Here is a 19,995-nt window from a genome sequence, read left to right on the forward strand (position 1 = left end):
TTGGGATGTGGGAGGAAACTGGAGTCCCTGGAGAAGACTCACACTGTCACGATAAGAACATGCAAAGTTCACACAGGCAGGGGCCGCGATCGAGCCCGGGTCCTCAGAACTGTGAGGCCAACGCTTTACCAGCTGACCCACCGTGCTCCCTGTGAGGTGAGTTTATTATCCAAATAAATGTGCATTTTTATTTTAAAAATGACATTTATGTAAACAAATACGATTTAAAATATAAAGCCCAGACATTTTGAGACCAGGGCTATTTTTAGAACATGCCTCATGGGCCCCTGTGACTTCCCCATTAATCCTTTTGTCATGGGAATTGGATTATTATGCATATCAATTATTAATTGCATGTTTTCCTTTCATGTTTAAATATGCTTATCATGCAACAAGCTAAAACAGACACAATTCTCACGCTCCAGCTCCTCAAGGCTACGCGCCCTGTACACTCTTGTGCTAACCAACACAAGATTGTTTTGGCGCACTTAATATGAGCCTTGATATGCAACATACACATTGCTCCAATATGCATACGTAGACAACAAAGATGTAAAACTGTAAATTGCCACCAAGAACTGGAAAGGAATCTCTGTGTTAATCGAGCAAACTTTTGCTCGACTCCTGAAAGACAGTTATTTTTAATCGATCTCAGAAATTCCACTAAAACTTTGGGGTATGATCAACACGGTAGGTTTCCATTATGTAGCTTAGTTCTGCCTCTGAAAGCAGTTTGAAATGAGACATAAGAGTAAAATACAGTCGGCCAACGGTTCCCAGACCTTTTTCACTAAGTGCCCACACCCAAAAAAATTAATTAGCGCTCTAGATTAGGTTAATCTTAAATTTACTGCATTATACCATACTACTGTATATATAAGTATACAGTATGCTGTGCAGTATGCCTTGGTTACAAATTGATATATACGAGTATATATTGAAGTGAATCTTCCCGAACAGTTGGGGGCGCTGCAGAACGCGCGCCGTGATTCTTTTCCCAGGTCTCGTCTGCTTGAACTGCGGTCGAGGTGTGCGGTGAAAGTCGGAAGTTGGAGTTTCACCAAGTGACACTTGACGCAAACGAAATGGCAGAAGACGGCACTTATGAATCGATGCTCTGTGTCAAGCCCGAGGTCCACGTCTACCGGATTCCGCCGAGGGCGTCGAACCGTGGTTATCGGTAAGAAGAAAATGTTTCCTTCACGAGACTCCCGGAACTGTCAAAATCGCTAGCTTAATTTAAGTAGTGCGCCCATTGTCGGACATCACTTCGCGTCGACGCTTTAGATTTTATCTTTTTGACTTATCCAAATTTCCAATAATTGACTTATTTAAAGTCGATGAGCCTGAATATATGGTGAATTCACGAAGTTATATCTCTGTTGGGTAAAACTATATATTCCAGCATTACTTTCATCTACTTTAATGTCCGTAGTCATCACTTGTGCAAACTTCAAATATGTAGAAGCAGTAAGCTGTTCATTTTAATTCTTGATTAAACGTTTCATTTTTATGTATTCAAAACTTTAAATTGTTCCTCATGCTGTTTATGTCTCAAACCTGTTTATTTCTTTTCCCGACCGGTGCAAAACGGATCCAGTTTCCTCCTCCCAGTTAGTTTCTGAGCGGATTAAAATGTGTTGCCAAAAGAACAAACAAGAAACAAGAAGAACAACCGAAACTGCCAAACTTTTCAACAGATGCCTGTTGTTTAGCTCCCCGTCAATTGCTAAATGAACGATTTCCCTTTATCTGATTAGTTTTATCCAGCTGGCACCCACGTTCGCGATTAACTGTTCTTTTTTACTTCTTGAGAACCTTTAATTTCACTTCCTTTTTGCTGGATCAAGCGGCAACTGCGAGTCATCAGTTTCTGCAAAAGCGAGATAAACAGCCGCACTCACAATCACACCTAGGGGCAATTTAGAGTGTCCAAGTAATGTTGCATGTTTTTGGGATGTGGGAGGAAACCGGAGTGCCCAGAGAAAACCCACATAGGCAGTGGGGAGAACAGGCAAACTCCACACGGGCTGGTCCGGGATTGAACCAGAGACCTCAGAACTGTGAGGCCAACGCTTTCCAGCTGCGATCACCCATGTGCAAGGGTTATTACTGAATTTTGAGCTGGTTTTATAGCCAAGAACATCAGACTATGCCTGGCACATAAACCCACCAAGCTCTTGCCACTGATCAGTTCATTGGGAGGAACTGGTTGTGTTTACGTGGGACAAGACAAGGAACGACATTCATCTGTTTTCCTCCTTTTGTTTTGCAGCGCTGCTGATTGGAAGCTGGACGAACCCGCATGGAGTGGGAGAATGAAAATAACCGCGAAAGGAAAGCTAGCGTACATCAAGTTGGAGGACAAAAACACAGGTAAACAAATATGGCACATGTGCCTTGTATGTATCTGTCAGTTTTTGGACAGATATTTGCTTGAGTCTTATGTAGGTTTCACTTTTCTGCGACAATTTTTGATACAACAGAACCCTAAGCAATTCAGGTCTGTTTTCATCACCAATTTTCCAATTGAAATACCTGATTTGCAGTCTGGAGTCAAACTACCACAATCGTAAAGTCTTAATTGTGCTGTCAAGTGACATTTTGACTTTCTTAACTGATATACAATGGACTGCATGTCCGTTACTGGATTTATTGAGTCAACTTGTTACTTATAACGTCTGATGTTTAATCTTGCCCTTCCCAGAATCTGCCATTTGGTTGTATTTCAAGTTTTTAAATACTACTGTATATTGTTTTTTTTGTTTTTTTTTGTAGGAGAGCTTTTTGCACAAGCTCCAGTTGAACAGTATCCAGGCAGTGTAGTTGAAGCAGTCACAGACTCCAGCAGGTACTTTGTGATCAGGATAGAGGATGGAAATGGTAAGACACTTTCATTTGTACACAATGTTCTCTGACATACAGTAGTTTGCTGTTTAGCGCCAGTTATAAATATAAATAACGACTGACATTTATGTATAATATCAAACTGAATATAGGCTATGTTTTCCACCAAAATTCAACAACTGCAAGCTAGCTCCTCATACATGGGTGGCCGTATTTTGAGGAAGTGAGCACTGTTGGTTCGAACGTTGACTTTTATTAGTTGTTATTGCCAAATGTATTGATTTTTGCCATAATACAAGTACCGTAATTCCCGGCCTACGGCGCGCACTGGCTTACAAGTCTCACCGAGTACATTTGTAAAGGAAACAACATTTTGGTACATACATGGGCCGCAGCGGTGTAAAAGCCGCCAGTGCCCATATTGAAACACGAGATATTTACAAAGAAAGACGGTACACAGAAAGAGTTAAAACGCTAGAGCTCCGCTAAACCTAGCGCTAATGCTAGTGACCTGCTAACGCTAACAGAGCTAGTTAAAATAAAACTTACCGGTAAATATCACTGAGACACGCCAGTAACACAGCAGAAAAACACTAGCACAGCGCTAACGCTAGCGCAGCGCTAACAGGGCCGGTAAAAGTCACTTCCTCGGCACATATGTTCCACTGGTCTCATTCTTAGCTTTTCCGCTCGAGTGCCCCCTTGCGGTGGTTAGGAAAAAAAATGCACAAATTAGCCGCATCACCGCGCAAACCGCTTGTAGGCCGGAAATTATGGTAGTCATATTTGCTCCAGCAGACATTTTCATCTTTTCAAATACGTGGCACGAAATCTTTCACGTCCATCGGCGTTTTCATTGTAGGTCGTCATGCTTTTATCGGTCTGGGCTTTGCTGATCGAGGAGACTCTTTTGACTTCAACGTTGCTTTGCAAGACCATTTTAAGTAAGTTAAGAACGCTCACTTCATGTTCATGTAAGTACACAAGATGTTGTCATTTCCAAAGGGTTGAGGTGAATGAATACATTCCTGAACAGTAACTAACCAATGCGATCAAATAAACCCAATTTGTATGAATGGAAATGGAATTAATCTGCTTTCATAAACCCTTGATGATGTCCTTGAAGCATGAGAGAGAGGCAAATTGCAGAAATTGAAGACTTCATGCAATGTCGTTTTTAATATTTTGACACAGATTCACATCACAGTTAAAAGTAAAACCAGAAATTGTATCCGACAGCATTTGGCTTTAAATGTTCCTCTGTAGTTATGCACGATTTATGTCTAAAGGTGGGTAAAGCAAGAAGGTGAGCTGGCCAAATTGGAAGCAACCCAGAGTACCGCACCAAAGCTGGACCTGAGCTTCAAGGAAGGGCAGACCATCAAGATCAGCATCGGGGTGAGTCTATTCCTCCAGAATAATTGAGAAATCATTCTCAGAACCGTTTGCGGGTTTGTGATTTTTGACAAATTGGTCGTTGTCCGTGACAGAATATCAAGAAGAAGGATGCATCTGGGGCCAAGCCGCGTCCCGCGGCGGGTGGTCTGCTCCCACCTCCACCGGGAGTTAAGGCGGGGGGCGTCATCCCACCTCCTGGCGGCCAGCACACTGTCACACCTGCACAAGAACCGCAACAACAAACAAACATCGGTGATTGCATTTGAATTCCTACAGCTATGGAAGAGTATGGCGGCCACACAGAATAGAAAAAGAAACTAAGAGAATAATGTCATCATATTTATTCATAGTATTTTTTTGGGAATGTCGGAGGTAGCCAAAGTACCTGCAGAAACCCACATAATCATAAATAGAATTTACAAATGCCACACAGGAAAGCCACAGCTGAGACTTGAACTGTCTTTTGGCACGTCAACTTTTTTCTTAAAAAGAGGAAAAAACAACTGTATTCTCTTAATAATGCAACTTTTGACTGCCCCCCCCCCCCCCCGTTAACCCCTTAGGTTCATGTCCATACTGTAATAGTACTTCATATATCACAGTACAATTTCCCTATAGAAACAATTTATGATGAACTTCCAGAATTCCCGCTTTAGAGGACAACTACCAGATTTTCTTTGGGCACATCTGTGTGTCATATCTTTTGTTTTCGTTTCACACGACTGTCAAATTTTATGTAAAGCTAATGACACTGTTAATAATTATGATTATTTGCGGCGGCATGATGAATCAGCTGGAAAGCGTTAGCCTCACAGTTCTGAGGTCCTGGGTTCAATCCCGGCCCTGCCTGTGTGGAGTTTGCATGTTCTCCCCGTGCCTGCGTGGGTTTTATCCGGGTGGGCGCTCCGGTTTCCTCCTGCAATATTAATTGGACACTCTAAATTGCCCCGAGGTGTGATTGTGAGTGCGGCTGTTTGTCTCCATGTGCCCTGCGATTGGTTGGCGACCAGTTCTGCCCGTTGACAGCTGGGATGGGCTCCAGCTCTTCCCGTGACCCTCGTGAGGATAAGCGGTGAAGAAGATGGATGGATGATTATTTGCATAATTCTGCATTGAAGAGAAATGCTGATTGCAAAATTGAACTTTGTTGTTGTATCTTGCTCGATCTGCCCACCTGCTCTTTCAAAAAAAAGGTTTGCTGCTTTTCGCTGCAGTTCTTGGACTGTTGTGATTCTGTGCAAATAAATTGACATATTTTGCATCATACACCTTTGTCATTTATATGTATATGCGATACTGACTACGAGTAGATGTGACTATAGGGTCGTGCTCCCCTTGCGATAGCTTGTCTAACTACCATCCTTGACTTTCGCCACTTATTTGATCTGTCTTTATTTCAGGCTCTCTTTTAGACTTTGGGTCCCCCCTCTCTGAAACCCAATCCAGCTCTGACGTGTGGGGAGATTTCACATCTGCAGGTTCCAAGTAAGTCATATCGTCCATTATAGATCTGGTGCACCTAACGTCACCGAAGTCACGTCACTGGCCGGAAGCGTCGGTCAAACAAACCATTCTTCAATGCTGAGTCGGTTGGAGACGACGCGAAAATACGTCTTACAGCACGACGCCCAGAGTTTTGTGCGATACCGTTAAACATTTAGAAGGTAGTGATAAAGGAAGCTACGTGGAAAAATGAGAGACATTTGGCATAGAGGAGCCATAATTAATTCCGAAGCTGATGTTTTCGGCGATAAGAAATTGGACTGTTAACCCGCTTCCGCTTGTTTTGGACAACGGGATCTACACGTGGATCTGGTGAGGAAATCGTTGAGATTTACATGGAAGAGTTTGAAAATGCAGAAAAGTCTGGACGCATACAAACACTTTGTTGCTGGATCTGTTCTCAATCAAAAATAAATCCTACATAGTGATGGAGCCACTCAGATTTTTTCAATACAAATACCAATATTTAAATAAATGACCCCTACTTTTACACAAACTGTCATTCATCAACTATGATTGGGGAAAGAAAAAAAAAAAAACGAGTCGGCTCCTCCGTACATGAAGCGTGTTGCGGCCACACATTAAACTTCGGTAAACCTCTCAGTGACAGATTTTTTTTTTTTTTTTTTTTTTTTTTTAAATACGCATTTTTCTCAAATGAGTCCAATGCGTATTTAAAAAAGAAAATAAACCGCCGGGATAGCCTTCAGCCCCCGTACGCAGAAGCGTGTTGGGGCCACACGTTAACCTATGTAAACACCACTGTGACCGACAGTTTATTTTCTTTTTTTAAATATGTTTTGGACTCATTTGAAAACAATGCATAATTAAAATAAAAAAAGAAAGTGTCGGGGAGAGATTTACCAAAGATTAATGTGTGGCCACAACACGTTTCTGTGTGCGTTGGAGACGACTCCCTATCTTTTTTTTTTTTTTTTTTAAACAAATTGTTCTCAAACGAGCCAATTTGGCATTCTAAATACTTTTTGGTAATTTGAGATTGAGAAGAATAATTCCTACCTGAAGTGAAGCGATCGCTACACAGTCGTGTGTATTTGGTTGGGCACCATCCATCACGTTTAATTGCCAAAATCCATCGCTCTTTTCCGGTCTTTTCAGCCGGTATTCTATAGAATGATCTCTGTCTCGTCTGTTGTTACAACCAACAGCAAAACAAGTCTCAGCCATTGTGAATATTCTCCTCCGGTTCAATGTCCCCCACACTGTCGAGCAGCTCTTTTTGACCGGCAATATGGCGCCGTGAAAAATGGTGGCGTCACGAGCTCGATAGCCTAACAGCATAATTGCTGAAGTCATTTCTGAAAGTGTGTGGGGCAACAATAAAAAGCCCCAAAAAATCAGTGGATTTGCCATGACTTGGATCACTGAGAATCTACGCAGGCCACTGGCAAGCACATAATTGTTTTGAAATTGTGATGATAAATTCAAAATGACTCGGGGATGCAGCTATGCTATTAGGCTATCATCCTCCTATTCCTCGCGCATGCATTTAGTTTTTTTCTCCGCGGTTCCTCTTCATCCCTCATGTGCATCTCCTCCACAGCGCCAGTAAAGACGCCGTCAAACCAGGCTGGGTGCAGTTCAGCTGAATGCGGACAAACGCGCACGCGCTCTGTTTGCGTACATTCCGTGGATGGGATGATTGGGTGGCAACAACAACAACGAAAAAGTGGTAAACATGTCTGATAACTCACAGCAGCCACCACGTGAGGGACACGTACCAGCTTGCTCTAAAAAAGGAAACATGGTCACATCTTTATTATTATTTTTACAATATTGTCCCTTTTCACTCCCCTTTGTATGAGGATCCTTCTATGGTTTTAGTAGCCAAGTATCCACAAAATCTATTTGTATGTATTATTTTCTCCATTATTGCATCAAATCAATCACCAGATTTTTTTTTAGGACTCACGGAACCTTTTGGAAATCTGTGCAGAATCAAATGAGATGTCTTTTCCCTTCAGTCTTACTCAGCACATTCTTCTTCAGATCTGAAGAGTTATGTTTTCCTTTTAGATTTTTTTTTGTTTTTTTTTTTTTTGGCATTTTCATTACCGGTATATATTTTTTTAGGAGGACCTGCAATACTGAGCTCATTGATTATGTTGCTATTTTAATGAATAGTTTTACATGTTGTCCTTTCATTTTTCACCTAAAGAGCTTTTAAAACATGATTATGATTTCAATTTTTTGTTTGTCTTTGTTTACCCAGTAAGTTGTTTTTTTTTTTTTTTGTCCTTTTGTGCCTTTTACCAAAAAATGTCCTTATTCAAAAGTTGCACTGAGTATTTAAGTGCCTCATCAAAAAAAATAAATGTATAAAATGTAAACCTTTGTAAATAAACAGTATATTTCATTTTGTTTTCTGTCGTGAATAAAATGTTTTGCTAGTGTATTGTGAAGATGGTAAAGTGAGTTAACACTGTTGCCACGATGTTTTAAATGTGATTTATTTGAACAGTTCTTTTTCATAATTCCTACAAATATCCTTATAATGTAGCAAGGTTTTTCAGACCCCCTTGGACACGACACCACAGTTTGACGAGAACCTTCAGAGATTCATTTCAAATGTCGCAAATCTAAAAGTTGCAAGTCATTGGGAAGGTTGAGTGGCTTCCATTCCGTCCTTGCTGCCGCGATAGGCCTACCAGGCCTGAATGGAAGGGCATAAACTTGTAGAGGACAAAAATATTTATGATATCGTGTGAACTTTTGACATCTCATTGTAGGGCCTCGAGGCGCAATCTTATTAAAGCCAACGGTTTGGTAAGTTAACAGTTTTTTTTTTTTTTTTTTTTTTTTGCTTGGACTGTAAATCAGGGGTGTCAAACTCATTTTTCTCGCGCGCCACATTGCTGTTCCGGTTTCCCTCGCTGGGCCATTATGACTGTGGAACAAAAATATTTGATCAGTTATGATATATGGCAATTTGAAATTTACAGATTTTTAAAAGAATCAGGGAAATTGACACAAAATGTGGCTTTGTGGGCCAGTTAAAATCATATGGCGGACCAGATCTCGCCCCCGGGCCTTGAGTTTGACACCTGTGCTGTAAATGCAGTAATTGCCATGTGTTTTTTTTGTTTTTTTTTTTTTTTTTCCCCCCCATCACTTGCTTTCTTTCTGAACTATGCAGACTTGAGAGCGCCACATGTCTTCCATGCGCGTGTGCTGTGGAAGTCCCTCCCCGGAAAAAGAAGCTTGCGGGGGAGAATTAGGAAGCGGACGATTGCGGCGGTGACTGACTGACTGACTGACTGGCTGGCTGGATGTGATTTGTTGCGGCCCACTCTCTAAAAAAAAAAAAAAGGAGCTCTGAAAGACAACTTGTGAAAAATTCAATCGTCTCGAGAGGTGAGCAACGGCGACGTCTTCTGACCGCACATGCGCATTATCGAGCGCGCCTCGACGCTGGTTTTTTGGGTGTGTGTTAGCTGTCAGCATGATGTGAATCGAAACGTCCACCGCTAGCATCCACAGAGAAGAACTTAAAGTGTCGTTTAATGGATGCTGCGTGGCTTAATCATTAAACAAGTTAAGCGCTGCACTTTTTTTTTTTTTTTGCACACGTCACGCGTGGGGATGTGAACCATGGATGCGACCCACGATCTTGTTCTCCTTTTGTGCCGCGTTTCGTATCATGGGAAGTCCACGTCCAATGCAATGTGCTGATGAACAGGAAGTTTCATCTGAAGTTCAAATTTGGTTGATTGTAGACGTGCAAGACGTCGACGAGAGTAAAAGTGATTGGACTGGTCACAGTGACGTCATTCACGACCAGGAATCTGAATTAACGGGAATTAGCATCCAACATTTTCCACACGTTTTTGCTCGGCTTTAACAGAAAATGCTGTCTCGTTATTTCTGCGGTTGTACTTAAGAACAGCTTCATTTGATAAATCCATCCGTTATGTTATCTCTAGCTAGTTGGATCCCATCTGATTTTGAGTGAAAGTTGGGGTACACACATCATAAATGGCACCCTGCTAAAAAAATAAATAGAACATTTCTAAAGAACTATAGAACTTTAGGACCCATGTCCTATAGAAATTCTATTGTTCTGTGAAAATTCTAGAGAAAATCACATCCAAAGTTCTATAGAACAACTTGTTCTGTATAAATTCTATAATTTCTGTAGAATTTCTATAGAATTTTTAGCAGGGAATCTACAATGTGGTCTGCCAACCATTCACCCTCACATTCATTGAACCCTCATGTGGTTATTTTTGGAATGTGGGTGGAAACCCTCTTAAATTTACCACATGAGGGATGGAGCTGAGATTCAAACCCGGAACCGCAGTACTGTGCGGCAGATGAGCCACGTGCGAAAGGTAGCAGAAATATGAGCAACAACAAAAATGATGAAGTTCCACGCCACGGCCGTCAGAATATTAAATATACAGTTTTGTATCAATTTCCTTCTGTCAGTCCCAAACAAAGTGGAGATTATTATTATTATTTTCTATTGGCTTTCACGAGATTTTGCAGACGTACCTAATGATTTTGCCAAGGGGATATGTAAATAGATGAACATCCTATCGAGAGCATACATACTGACAGTGATTGTAATTTGAATGTAATTACTCATGTATTGTTGTGATTCTTGGATGCCAATCCACCCATTTTCTTCAGCGCTGGAATTTATTAATAGAGCCAAGGGGGTCTACGGGTGGTCTCTTTTACACAAAGAGTTCGGGGGTGCACATAGACGTGGTGGTGAAGTTAACACGGGAACGTAATAAGCATCCTCACAGTTTCGGAAGATTAAATGCATGCGGCTGTTAAATCCAGGCGGGGTCTGCCTGGTGGGGCGTCTTGTTATTGACACAATGATCCATTGTTTAAAAAAACTTACTACAATACATTAATATAAAAGGCAAATGATCGTCTCGCAGGAAAAGTGTCAACATTTTAGAATTGATAAATATTTGCTCACAGCCGTTTGCTTTACGCTTCACGTATTTTATTTTACGTTTGTCGTTTTAAAATAATGGTAGCCGCAGAAAAAGCAGCATAATAAAGTGTCAATATGGGGGTATTATACAGGTGTCAAACTCAAGGCCCGGGGGGGCAGATGCGGCCCGCCACATGATTTTATGTGGCCCGCGAAGGCAAATCATGTGGTTCAACTTCTGTGATTTCTGTAAAATCTGGACCCTCCATCCATTTTCTTCACTGCTTATCCTCACGAGGGTCGCGGGGAGTGCTGGAAGCGGGGCACACCCTGAACTGGTTGCCACCCAATCATAGAGACACCCGCACTCACAATCACACCTAGGGTCAATTTAGAGTGTCCAATTAATGTTGAATGTTTTTGGGATGTGGGAGGAGACCGGAGTGCCCGGGGAGAACATGCAAACTCCACACAGGCGGGTCGGGGATCGAACCCGGGACCTCAGAACTGTGAGTACACCGTGCCGCACTAAAATCTGGACCAAATTTTCAAGTTGTCCTATCATAAATGATGACGACGAGATATTGCTAGCATTTTTGTGTTACTAAACATTAACAATAGTTGGAAAAACCCATTTTGCTTGATTTCTGATAAATTTAATGTCTAAATATGATGTCAATGAAAGATTTTCATAGTTTCAGTCATAATGGCCCTCTGAAAGAAACCGTGACTACAATGTGGCCCGTGATAAAAATTAATTTGGCACCCCTGCTGTGTTAGAAACTTTTTTTTTTTTTTTTCCCCCACAAAAGGACCGTCTGCGAAGCCGAACATAAAATTAAGTAATTTCCATTTTACTTAAAGCCTTTGTAGTGAGATCAGTGGGTCCGGCCCGACCCGACCCGTCCCGTCCCGTCTGTGTATTGGAGTGGAGTGAAGTGGGCGGGGTTGAGGTGGAGGGCTGTGTTGTTTCTTTAAACCTGCTAATCCTGCTGCCCTCAATCTGCGTGGAGGAGGCAAGCAGGACGCACGCTCCCGCGCCTGCCTCTCACTCTTCTGGCTCAGCTTACACAGCGGATTCGAATCTGTCGCTCTCCCCCCCCCCCCCCCCTTAAATGCATTATAGTTAATTCTTTTGGGGAGGGACGGGGGGTTTTAAACATGTCCGCTGCGACGAGTGTCGCGGAAAACCAGGCCAGCGACCCCACCAAACTGGAGTCAGTGATACAGGTGAGCGCCACCTGAACCTCACACATTAAGCGGCAAACGTGGCTTCCGATGTGCGTTTGATCAATTGCAGCGTTAAAGACGATATTCCACAGTCGTCATCAATTTTCTGTGTTGTCTCTTGCGTCGCCCCGAGCTACCTCGCCCAGCGTCCGCGGAGTCTGACATCTCCAAATGTCCACGTTGCTCGACAGAGGCTGGAGGAGTCGGTTTTATCCGAGGAGAAGAAGCTGACGGTCCGGGGCCCCTCGCCGGATGCCCCCCCGACGTGTCTACCGGCAAGAGTTCGTGAGATCGTCACAAAGAACCTCAACGAAAACCGTGAGTGGTCTCGATTGAAAAGTAAATATACATTGCTGTATTTTTAGAATCATATTTTTGGTTTGATTGCTTTTGTTTGTCCCCGTTGCAGCGACGGGGGCCATGTCGTCAGTCATGTCACTCCAGGAGGAGAACCGGGTCCTGCAGGGAGAGCTGGCCAAGCTGGAGGACCTGCTGGCCCACAGCAGGGCGGACCGGGACGAGCTGGCCATCAAGTATAGCGCCATCAGCGAGAGGGTAAGGCGCTCCGAGGTGGTCTTCGCGCCCTACTCCGAAAGTGCCGTGTGTGGAAAATAATGTGCTCCGGGAGACCTTGTTCAGTATTTTTTGGCCGCTTTCTTTGTCTGGTCTCCTAGGCGATGGGGCCTGGAATGAACTGAAGTGCGCTGTTGCCGTGGTGTCTGTTGCTAGGGGTGACTTTTCAACAGGGGCTTCAAGTCGTTTTGAGGAGGGTCTCCTGGTGGGAGGGGCGCAATTCCCAGTTCTGAGTTAAACATCAACAAATGGAGCATTCCAGCAAACACTAATATTCATACACAAGGCACAATATTAGGTACACTTGTGTAATCTAATGACATGAATATCAAAGATAATTATGATGTAATTTGATTGGCAATGGGAGATATTCATTCAACAAAATGATTTTTTTTTTTTTTTTTTTTTTAAACTGTGTGTTAAATCAAACAGGGGCGGCACAGTGGATGGTAAAGCGTTGGCCTCACAGTTCTGAGGTCCCGGGTTCTATCCCGGCCCCGCCTGTGTGGAGTTTGCATGTTCTCCGCGTCCCTGGGTGGGTTTCCTCCGAGTACTCCGTTTTCCTCCCACATCCCCAAAACATGCAAGATTGGTTGGACACTCTAAATTGCCCCTCGGTGTGATTGCGAGAGCGACTGTTTGTCTCAATGTGCCCTGCAATTGGTTGGCGACCAGTTCTGGGTGTACCCTGCCTCGTGCCCGTTGACAGCTGGGATAGGCTCCAGCACTCCCCGCGACTCATGAGGATAAGCAGCAAAGAAAATGGATTGATAAACAGTTGTGCCTCAAATGAGTTTTTCTCATTTTTTTCTTTATTACATCAAGTTGGAGCAGACGCTACGTTTCGATTCGGGGGACGAACGTGATTCCCCAGAGTCTCGCAGCCTGGCTCAGCAGAACGTGGACCTGCGCAGGCGGCTGGATGAAGAACAAGCGGCCTACAAGAGGAAACTCACGGCGTACCAGGAGGGGCAGCAGAGGCAGGCGCAGCTCGTACAGAGGTTGCAGGCCAAGGTGCGTTACGGGTCGAGCGGCACCGCCGTGTGCGATGTTGCTGTGAAGGCGTTCCTCATTCACGTTCTGTCACTTTAGGTGCTTCAGTACAAAAAGAGGTGTGGAGATCTGGAGCAGATGCTGCAGCAGAAGTCAGCAGAGTTTGACAAACCCAGACTGAGTGTAAGCAGCTGATTCCACACTTCTTTTGGCTTTTTCTTTTTCCTTTATACGGGTTGTATAAAAATGCACATCATTTGAAATCTGAATATTTGAGTCACTATGTCCTAGGCAAGTTTAGGAATATCCATTTTTTGAGCCGCTTATCCTCACAAGGGTCGCGGGAGTGCTGGAGCCCAACCCAGCTGTCATCAGGCAGGAGGCGGGATACACCCTGAAGCGGCTGCCAGCCAATCGCAGGGCATATAGACACAAGCAACCAATCGTACTCGCAATCACACCTAGGTGCAATTTAGAATCTCCAATTAATCTTGGATGTTTTTGGGATGTGGGAGGAAAACGGAGTACCCGGAGGAAACCCACGCAGGCACAGGGAGAACATGCAAACTCCACACAGGCAAGGCCGGGATTTGAACCCTGTCCTCAGAACTGTGAGGCCAACGCTCTACAGCTGTTCCACTGTGCCACTTAGAATTACCAAAATTAATTCATCAACAGTGCTTAAAATCGAATGTTTTTTTTTTTTTAAATACCTGGGTGATAAAAGTTAAGTAAATTAAAAATATTACAATTTTGTTTTATTCATCCTCTAGACCAGGGAACTCATTTTTGTTGCAGGCCACATTGAGCTTGCGGTTTCCCTCAGAGGGCTATGACTGTGGAAGAAAAATATTTAATCATCTCATCATATTTATATCATCAATTTATGAACTAATTTTGGAATTAGAAATCAAGGGTAATTCGTGTTTGGTCACACAAAAATGCTTGTAATATCTCAACTTTATCATTTATGACATACGACAATTTTAAATTTTAGCACTGATTTTTACAAGAATTATGGAAATTGAGACTCTAGATCTGGCTTTGCGGGCCACATAAAATCATGTGGCGGGCCATATCTGGCCCCCGGGCCTTGAGTTTGACACCTGTGCCCTAGCCAACCCAAAGCTCAATCTTCATAACAAAACTTCACAATTATTTGCAATTATTGTTTATCTGTCTGGTCACACCACAAGTTGCCACTTGTTGCTAGGCAGAGTTCTTACGGCTCAATGCAAACTGCCAACAGGGGGCAAGAAAAGAATTGCACATAATGGCAACGCTCCCTGGAATTTTTGATGACATTTTAGAGGAAAATGGCCTTCTGCCTTACTGTAAAATTTACAATGAATTATGGAATTATCTTTCTGTATAAATACAAGATGCATAGTTTGGTGCTGAAATGATTGAAATAGTCTCAATTGCTGGCTTTGCCCTCAATATACCCAAAATTGAGCAATGCAGATGACGGCACAAGTAAAACCACATTTTGTTTTCCCATTTAGGATTCCAGTGAAACTTCAAATGGTCGCTGCCCAGCGGAATCGAGCAGCAACCTGGAGGATGCGTTAATCCGTCTGGAAGAGGAACAGCAGCGGTCGGTGGTCTTTAAAAACTCCATTTAGGCGTTTGTTGCTTTGCATTTTCTTTGCACATCGTCATAATGTTGCTCCTCGGTCTATTTTCAGAAGCAGCAGTCTTTCCGCGGTCAATGCCATGCTGAGGGAGCAGCTGGAGCAGACCAGTTTGGCCAATGAGGCTCTCGGCCAGGACATCCGCCGGCTCACTACTGACTGGACCAAAGCCCGAGAAGAGCTGGAACAAAAGGAGTCTGACTGGAGGAGAGAGGAAGAGGTGGCACATGGATGCACGTTTGCTTTTTTGCGATAAAGTGATGTTTTGTTACTAAAACTGTGATTCTCCTCTCAGTCTTTCCATAGTTACTTTAGCAGCGAGCACAGCCGCCTGCTGACTCTGTGGCGCCAAGTGGTCGGGTTCCGCAGGCACGTCTGTGACCTGAAGAGTGCCACTGAAAGGTATGTTGATGGCCATGGGTGGCAAGATGGAAAGACTACTACACTGATGGAAGGATGGGTTAGCGAATGCACTGGTGAATGGAGACAAATCTGCTCATGGATGGATGGATGGATGGATGGATGGGTTGTTCAAGTGTAATGATTGAGTGGATGGATGAATGGATGGCTGGATTGATTGGTAGCTGGACAAGTGTAATGATTGATGGATGGATGGATGGATGGATGGACGGACAGATGGATGGATTGGTAGCTGTACAAGTGTAATGGATGGATGAATGGATTGATGGATAGGTGGATTGGAAGCTGGACAAGTGTACTGATGGATGGATGGATGGATGGATGGATGGATGGATGGATGGATGGACAGAATGGTAGCTGGACAAGTGTACTGACTGAGTGGATGGATGGCTTGATTGGTAGCCTGACAAGTGTACTAATTGGATGGATGGATCGATCGATTGGTAGCTGGACAAGTGCACGGATGGATGGATGGATGGATGGATTGGTAGCTGTTCAAATGTAATGATGGATTGATGGATGGATTGATTGATTTGATTGATTGATAGCTGGACAAGTGTGATGATGGATGGATTGGTAGCTGGACAAGTGTACTGATTGAGTGGATGCATGGGTGGATGACGATAATGGACAGATTATGGATGGATGGGTAGATAACAGATGCGATAATGAATTGGTAGAAGGAGCAGTGCACGGATGGATGAATGGATGAGAAGATGGGTGGACAAATGATGGCTGGATTGGTGGTTGGACAGTTCCATTGATTAATAAATGGATGGGTAGATAGTGAGGTGGGTTATCGGATGGATGGATGGATTGATTGAAAGCTTGACAAATGGATGGATGGTTGGATGGATTGGTAGACAAATCCTGGATGGATATCAGAATAAATGTGTGTCGGTTAACCAGACAGTTGCATTGATGGATCAGATCGTGAAAGGGTGGATGGTGTGATGAACGAATAGACTGACATATGGTTACATGGACAGATGCACTAATGGATGGATGCATAGAGATGGAGGACAAATTCTGGATTTGTATGTCAATGGACAGATGATGGATGTCAGATGTCAGATGGAGTGACACATCCACAGATGGGTGATGGATGTGAATGAGACCCCTCACCCCCATTCCCACCTCTGTCCCGCTCTCCCCATCCAACAGAGACTTGTCAGAGATGCGTAACGAGCTGGCTCAGGCGTCGCACTCCGCTCAGGTGTCCTGCACGGGTCTGTCTGCCACGCTGCACTCCAGAGAGGGAGGAGCCGCCCTGGCCCTGGAGCGCGAGAAGGCTCTCAGGCTCCAACTGGAGCAGCAACTGAGGGAACGGGTGTCCGACATGATGAACCTTCAGGCCAGGACCGACGCGGAGAGAAGCGAGCTCAACCTCAGGTCGGAGGCTGCTCTGAAGCGACCACCAGCAGTGACGAACCACCTCTCGCAGATTTACATGATTAAATGACTCATTATGTGTCCCAAACGAAAGGTTGTCGGACTCGGTGCGTGAGGGGGAAAGACTGAAGGGCAAAATTGAGGAGAAGGAGAGAGAACTCGTCCTTCTGTCCAGGAGGCTCGAGGTGAGTGGACAATAGCTACAGTATTGTTGCTGAAAAGTGAGACCTGTTCCCTGCCATTAGTAGTCAGGTTGGTAGAAATAAAAACGTATTTTTAAAATAATGTTTATTTCTACAAATTACCGTAATTTCTCGAAAATGGCATGCTAATTTTTCCCAAAATATTTTCTGAAAGTTAATAGAGCGCGTTATATATAGGTATGGATGAAAAAGAAAAAATACAACCACATCGTATAGTCGTATACAGGTATATAGAGTGGTAAAAAAATGTGTACATATACATTTCAATATGATGTTTGATGTCTTGATGGTCATGTGCGCCCCCGGGGAACTTTAATTTTACGATTGTTAGTGTAGCATTCTTCTTGCTACCGCGCTAAAGATCAGTAACGCCTGCCAGTGAGTTTGTTTGAACTTAAACCAAGACAAAAAAATGATCGACTACGACCTCTAGTTGTGCAGCTGCTTTTAAAAGAAATGTCATCACTCGTGCCGATGACGCCGGCAATCCGGATGTAGCGCCGCAGTCCGAAACAACGATAGCTCGCCTCAATTGCTTCAGGTAGGTATCAAAACAACGTAGTACGAGCGTTATGGGCACATTGAAAAAAAAAAAAAAAAGAAAAAACGGGAGAGCGCACATGATTTTTGTACAGACAGAACAATACAAGTACAAACCTAACAAAATATAAATACAGATCATTCCTAATATTGTGAGCATATGGGTAGCGGCGAATTGGCGGTGTGCATTGTACATTGGTAGAAGGGTTTTCCAGATTTTTTTTTTTTTAAGTCAACTTTGGGCGTGCGCATTATACTTCAGGACGCATTATACTTGAGAAATTAACCTTGTATACTTATATGATAATCCAAAACTAAGGGTTGTTCTCTTGTAACAGCCGAATATCTGATGCAGGATGTTTGATTGTTATTCCATTGCTTATTTTGCCTAAAGGAGCAGAGCAGCAATGACGGCAGCGACATGCAGCTGATGAGAGCTCACACCGAGACGCTCTTGGACACACTGCGGGACATCGCTCAGGTGAATTTGCCACAGATATGACCTTGTAATCACACCATTAAAATGGAGATCATCACGTTTTTTTCTTTTCTAGACTGTGTTGACAGACGCTGACTCGTCTTCGGAGGCGGACCAGGACAACTCTGCTGCCCCTCTGCTGGCCTTTATCCACAGCTCCTCCCCCGCCGCTGCTCCTCGCAGGTCATCCTCCCCCTCGAAGCTCACCTCGCCGTCCCACCCCCCGGAGGCGACCCTTTCAGCGCTACGCTCGGCCGTCACACACAAGACACTACAGCTGCAGGTGACGTGGTGATATACGCTCACTCCCCACAACATTAGGTACACTTGTACACATTCAGGAGATCTCCAAACATAAAGAATTATTATTATTTTTTTAATAAGGTCTCTCACTAGTGTAGATTTTTACCCATAGCAGGTGGGCCTGGAACATTTGAGTCACTGATTCAGATTTATTGCGCTGTGCCTGCTTGTTTTGAATGGCCACAATATGTGAAAATTCCCAATTATTTAAGATTCAAATTCTAATTTAACATCATCTATTTTTTTTCCTAACAGGATACTCGAGGACGTTTGCTCTCTGCGCAGTCCTCCGTACAGCAGTTACGAAAGCAGCTAGCCGAGGCCGATTCGGCCAAAAGAGAAGCGGATCAACGTCATCAAATGCTGCAGCGGGAGCGAGACGCTGCCCTGCGGGACAAAGAGACTTCGCAGCGAGAGAAGGACCGCCTGAGACAGGAGAGAGACACCCTGGCCAGGTTCACACGTTTCTAACCAGTGCCAAGTCTGAATCCACACTCCCCTCACCCTTGTTACCTCAAACCGTTCACTGACTTTACAAACCAGTCTAGATTTTATTTAAAATGATAATTTCTTTATATTTCGCTGTTTCATCAGTGAGAAAATTAGCTTGGAGAAGACCACAAAGGCAGCTCAGAGCGGCAGTCAGACTCTGCAGATGGACTTTGAGAAGCTGCAGCTGATTCTGACATCCACGCAGCGGGAGAAAGACCGCCAGAGGGAGGAGAAGGAGGCTGCCGTCCAGGAGAGGGACCGGGCAAAGGCTGAGGTCCAGAGGATGTAAGTCGGCTACTTGAAAGCGAGTCGGCATTGCCGATGCGCAGAATAATCCGCGAAGTCTCCCAATCCTCTCCGGCTCCCGTGAAAATGGAATATAAGCATACCGTGCTAAAACTGTACTGTGCGCATATACGTGACACCGCTGTAGCCGTCAGCTCATGCTAATCAACAAAACTCAATGTGTGAGTGTCCAAAGCCTGAAAACCATTCAGCAAGTTTTTTTTGGCGCCCATTTTATGTATTTGTGTGCACTTTTAGTCAGAAGCAGTGGGACCAGAGCGAAAGCCGAGCGTCTGCCCAGCGCGGCGAGCTGTCTGCAGTGAGGGAGACTCACCAGCAGGCGGAGGTCGAGAAGCAGTTGCTGGAGAAGGAGAGAGCCCAACTTTCTGAAGCGCTCACTCAGGTAACAAGCGTGTGCCGGTACATTACTGGGTCATTTTATTTGAGTTTTTACATATAGTGACCATAATTCTGAGTGCTGTTTCCCCACCCGCAGGCTGAGAGCAGCAATGCAGAACTCTCTCTACTGATCAATAAACTCCAGTCTGAGGATGCGGCGCTCAAGGACTCTTTGGCCAAAATGGGCAACATGAATGAGGCGCTGTCCCAAGATAAAATCGACCTTAACACTTACATCCTTCAGGTAGAACACATTACAATAGAACATATGAAAAACATTGTTGTTGTTTTTTTTTTTCATTTTTAATTAATGTATCATTAAATAATTGATTTATTGTAAGTGAAGTCTAAATATTGGTGAATAAGTTATATACAGTGAAGAAAACAAGT

The 19,995-nt window shown here is 43.8% G+C and overlaps 2 protein-coding genes across 5 annotated transcripts in view; both read left to right on the top strand.

The window, feature by feature from the left end:
• Window positions 1-22: 22 nt before the first annotated feature.
• On the top strand, window positions 23-8,125 carry necap2 (NECAP endocytosis associated 2). 2 transcript variants are annotated; one of them, XM_061833712.1, is made up of 9 exons: window positions 23-156; window positions 961-1,180; window positions 2,276-2,376; window positions 2,779-2,883; window positions 3,710-3,791; window positions 4,137-4,245; window positions 4,338-4,497; window positions 5,646-5,730; window positions 7,313-8,125. In XM_061833712.1, the coding sequence occupies exons 2-9, from the start codon at window positions 1,086-1,088 to the stop codon at window positions 7,356-7,358; spliced, it is 783 nt and encodes a 260-aa protein (XP_061689696.1). In that variant the 5' UTR covers window positions 23-156; window positions 961-1,085; the 3' UTR covers window positions 7,359-8,125. The 2 variants fall into 2 exon arrangements, with proteins under 2 accessions (XP_061689696.1, XP_061689697.1); XM_061833713.1 differs by having other exon boundaries at window positions 140-156; window positions 1,002-1,180.
• A 364-nt stretch (window positions 8,126-8,489) lies between these two features.
• Window positions 8,490-19,995, top strand: part of LOC133507492 (rootletin-like) — a 35,823-nt gene continuing 24,317 nt past the window's right edge. For 2 of the 3 annotated variants that reach the window (XR_009796824.1, XM_061832567.1), the window contains exons 1-17: window positions 8,490-8,535; window positions 8,906-9,123; window positions 12,085-12,211; window positions 12,303-12,448; window positions 13,292-13,480; window positions 13,559-13,642; window positions 14,965-15,056; window positions 15,148-15,313; window positions 15,389-15,495; window positions 16,678-16,905; window positions 17,000-17,090; window positions 18,043-18,129; window positions 18,203-18,409; window positions 18,685-18,884; window positions 19,024-19,206; window positions 19,465-19,609; window positions 19,703-19,849. Coding sequence is in view for 2 of the 3 variants with exons in the window: in XM_061832567.1 (XP_061688551.1) it covers window positions 12,314-12,448; window positions 13,292-13,480; window positions 13,559-13,642; window positions 14,965-15,056; window positions 15,148-15,313; window positions 15,389-15,495; window positions 16,678-16,905; window positions 17,000-17,090; window positions 18,043-18,129; window positions 18,203-18,409; window positions 18,685-18,884; window positions 19,024-19,206; window positions 19,465-19,609; window positions 19,703-19,849 (2,061 nt within the window). In the remaining variant the exon portion in view is untranslated. The remainder of the gene's footprint in view (window positions 8,536-8,905; window positions 9,124-12,084; window positions 12,212-12,302; window positions 12,449-13,291; window positions 13,481-13,558; window positions 13,643-14,964; window positions 15,057-15,147; window positions 15,314-15,388; window positions 15,496-16,677; window positions 16,906-16,999; window positions 17,091-18,042; window positions 18,130-18,202; window positions 18,410-18,684; window positions 18,885-19,023; window positions 19,207-19,464; window positions 19,610-19,702; window positions 19,850-19,995) is intronic. The other variant, XM_061832569.1, reaches the window with a different exon arrangement.

The sequence above is a fragment of the Syngnathoides biaculeatus genome, chromosome 10 (genome assembly GCF_019802595.1).
Source record: "Syngnathoides biaculeatus isolate LvHL_M chromosome 10, ASM1980259v1, whole genome shotgun sequence".
In the NCBI taxonomy this organism is placed as follows: Eukaryota; Metazoa; Chordata; class Actinopteri; order Syngnathiformes; family Syngnathidae; genus Syngnathoides; species Syngnathoides biaculeatus.

What these genes read in the sequence shown, in the direction of transcription:
- necap2 (XM_061833712.1), top strand. Translation starts at nt 1,086, where the DNA reads ATGGCAGAAGACGGCACTTATGAATCGATGCTCTGTGTCAAGCCCGAG. An exon ending in GCGTCGAACCGTGGTTATCG is followed by an intron (nt 1,181 to 2,275) that starts GTAAGAAGAAAA and finishes TTTGTTTTGCAG; the next exon opens with CGCTGCTGATTGGAAGCTGG. An exon ending in GTTGGAGGACAAAAACACAG is followed by an intron (nt 2,377 to 2,778) that starts GTAAACAAATAT and finishes TTTTTTTTGTAG; the next exon opens with GAGAGCTTTTTGCACAAGCT.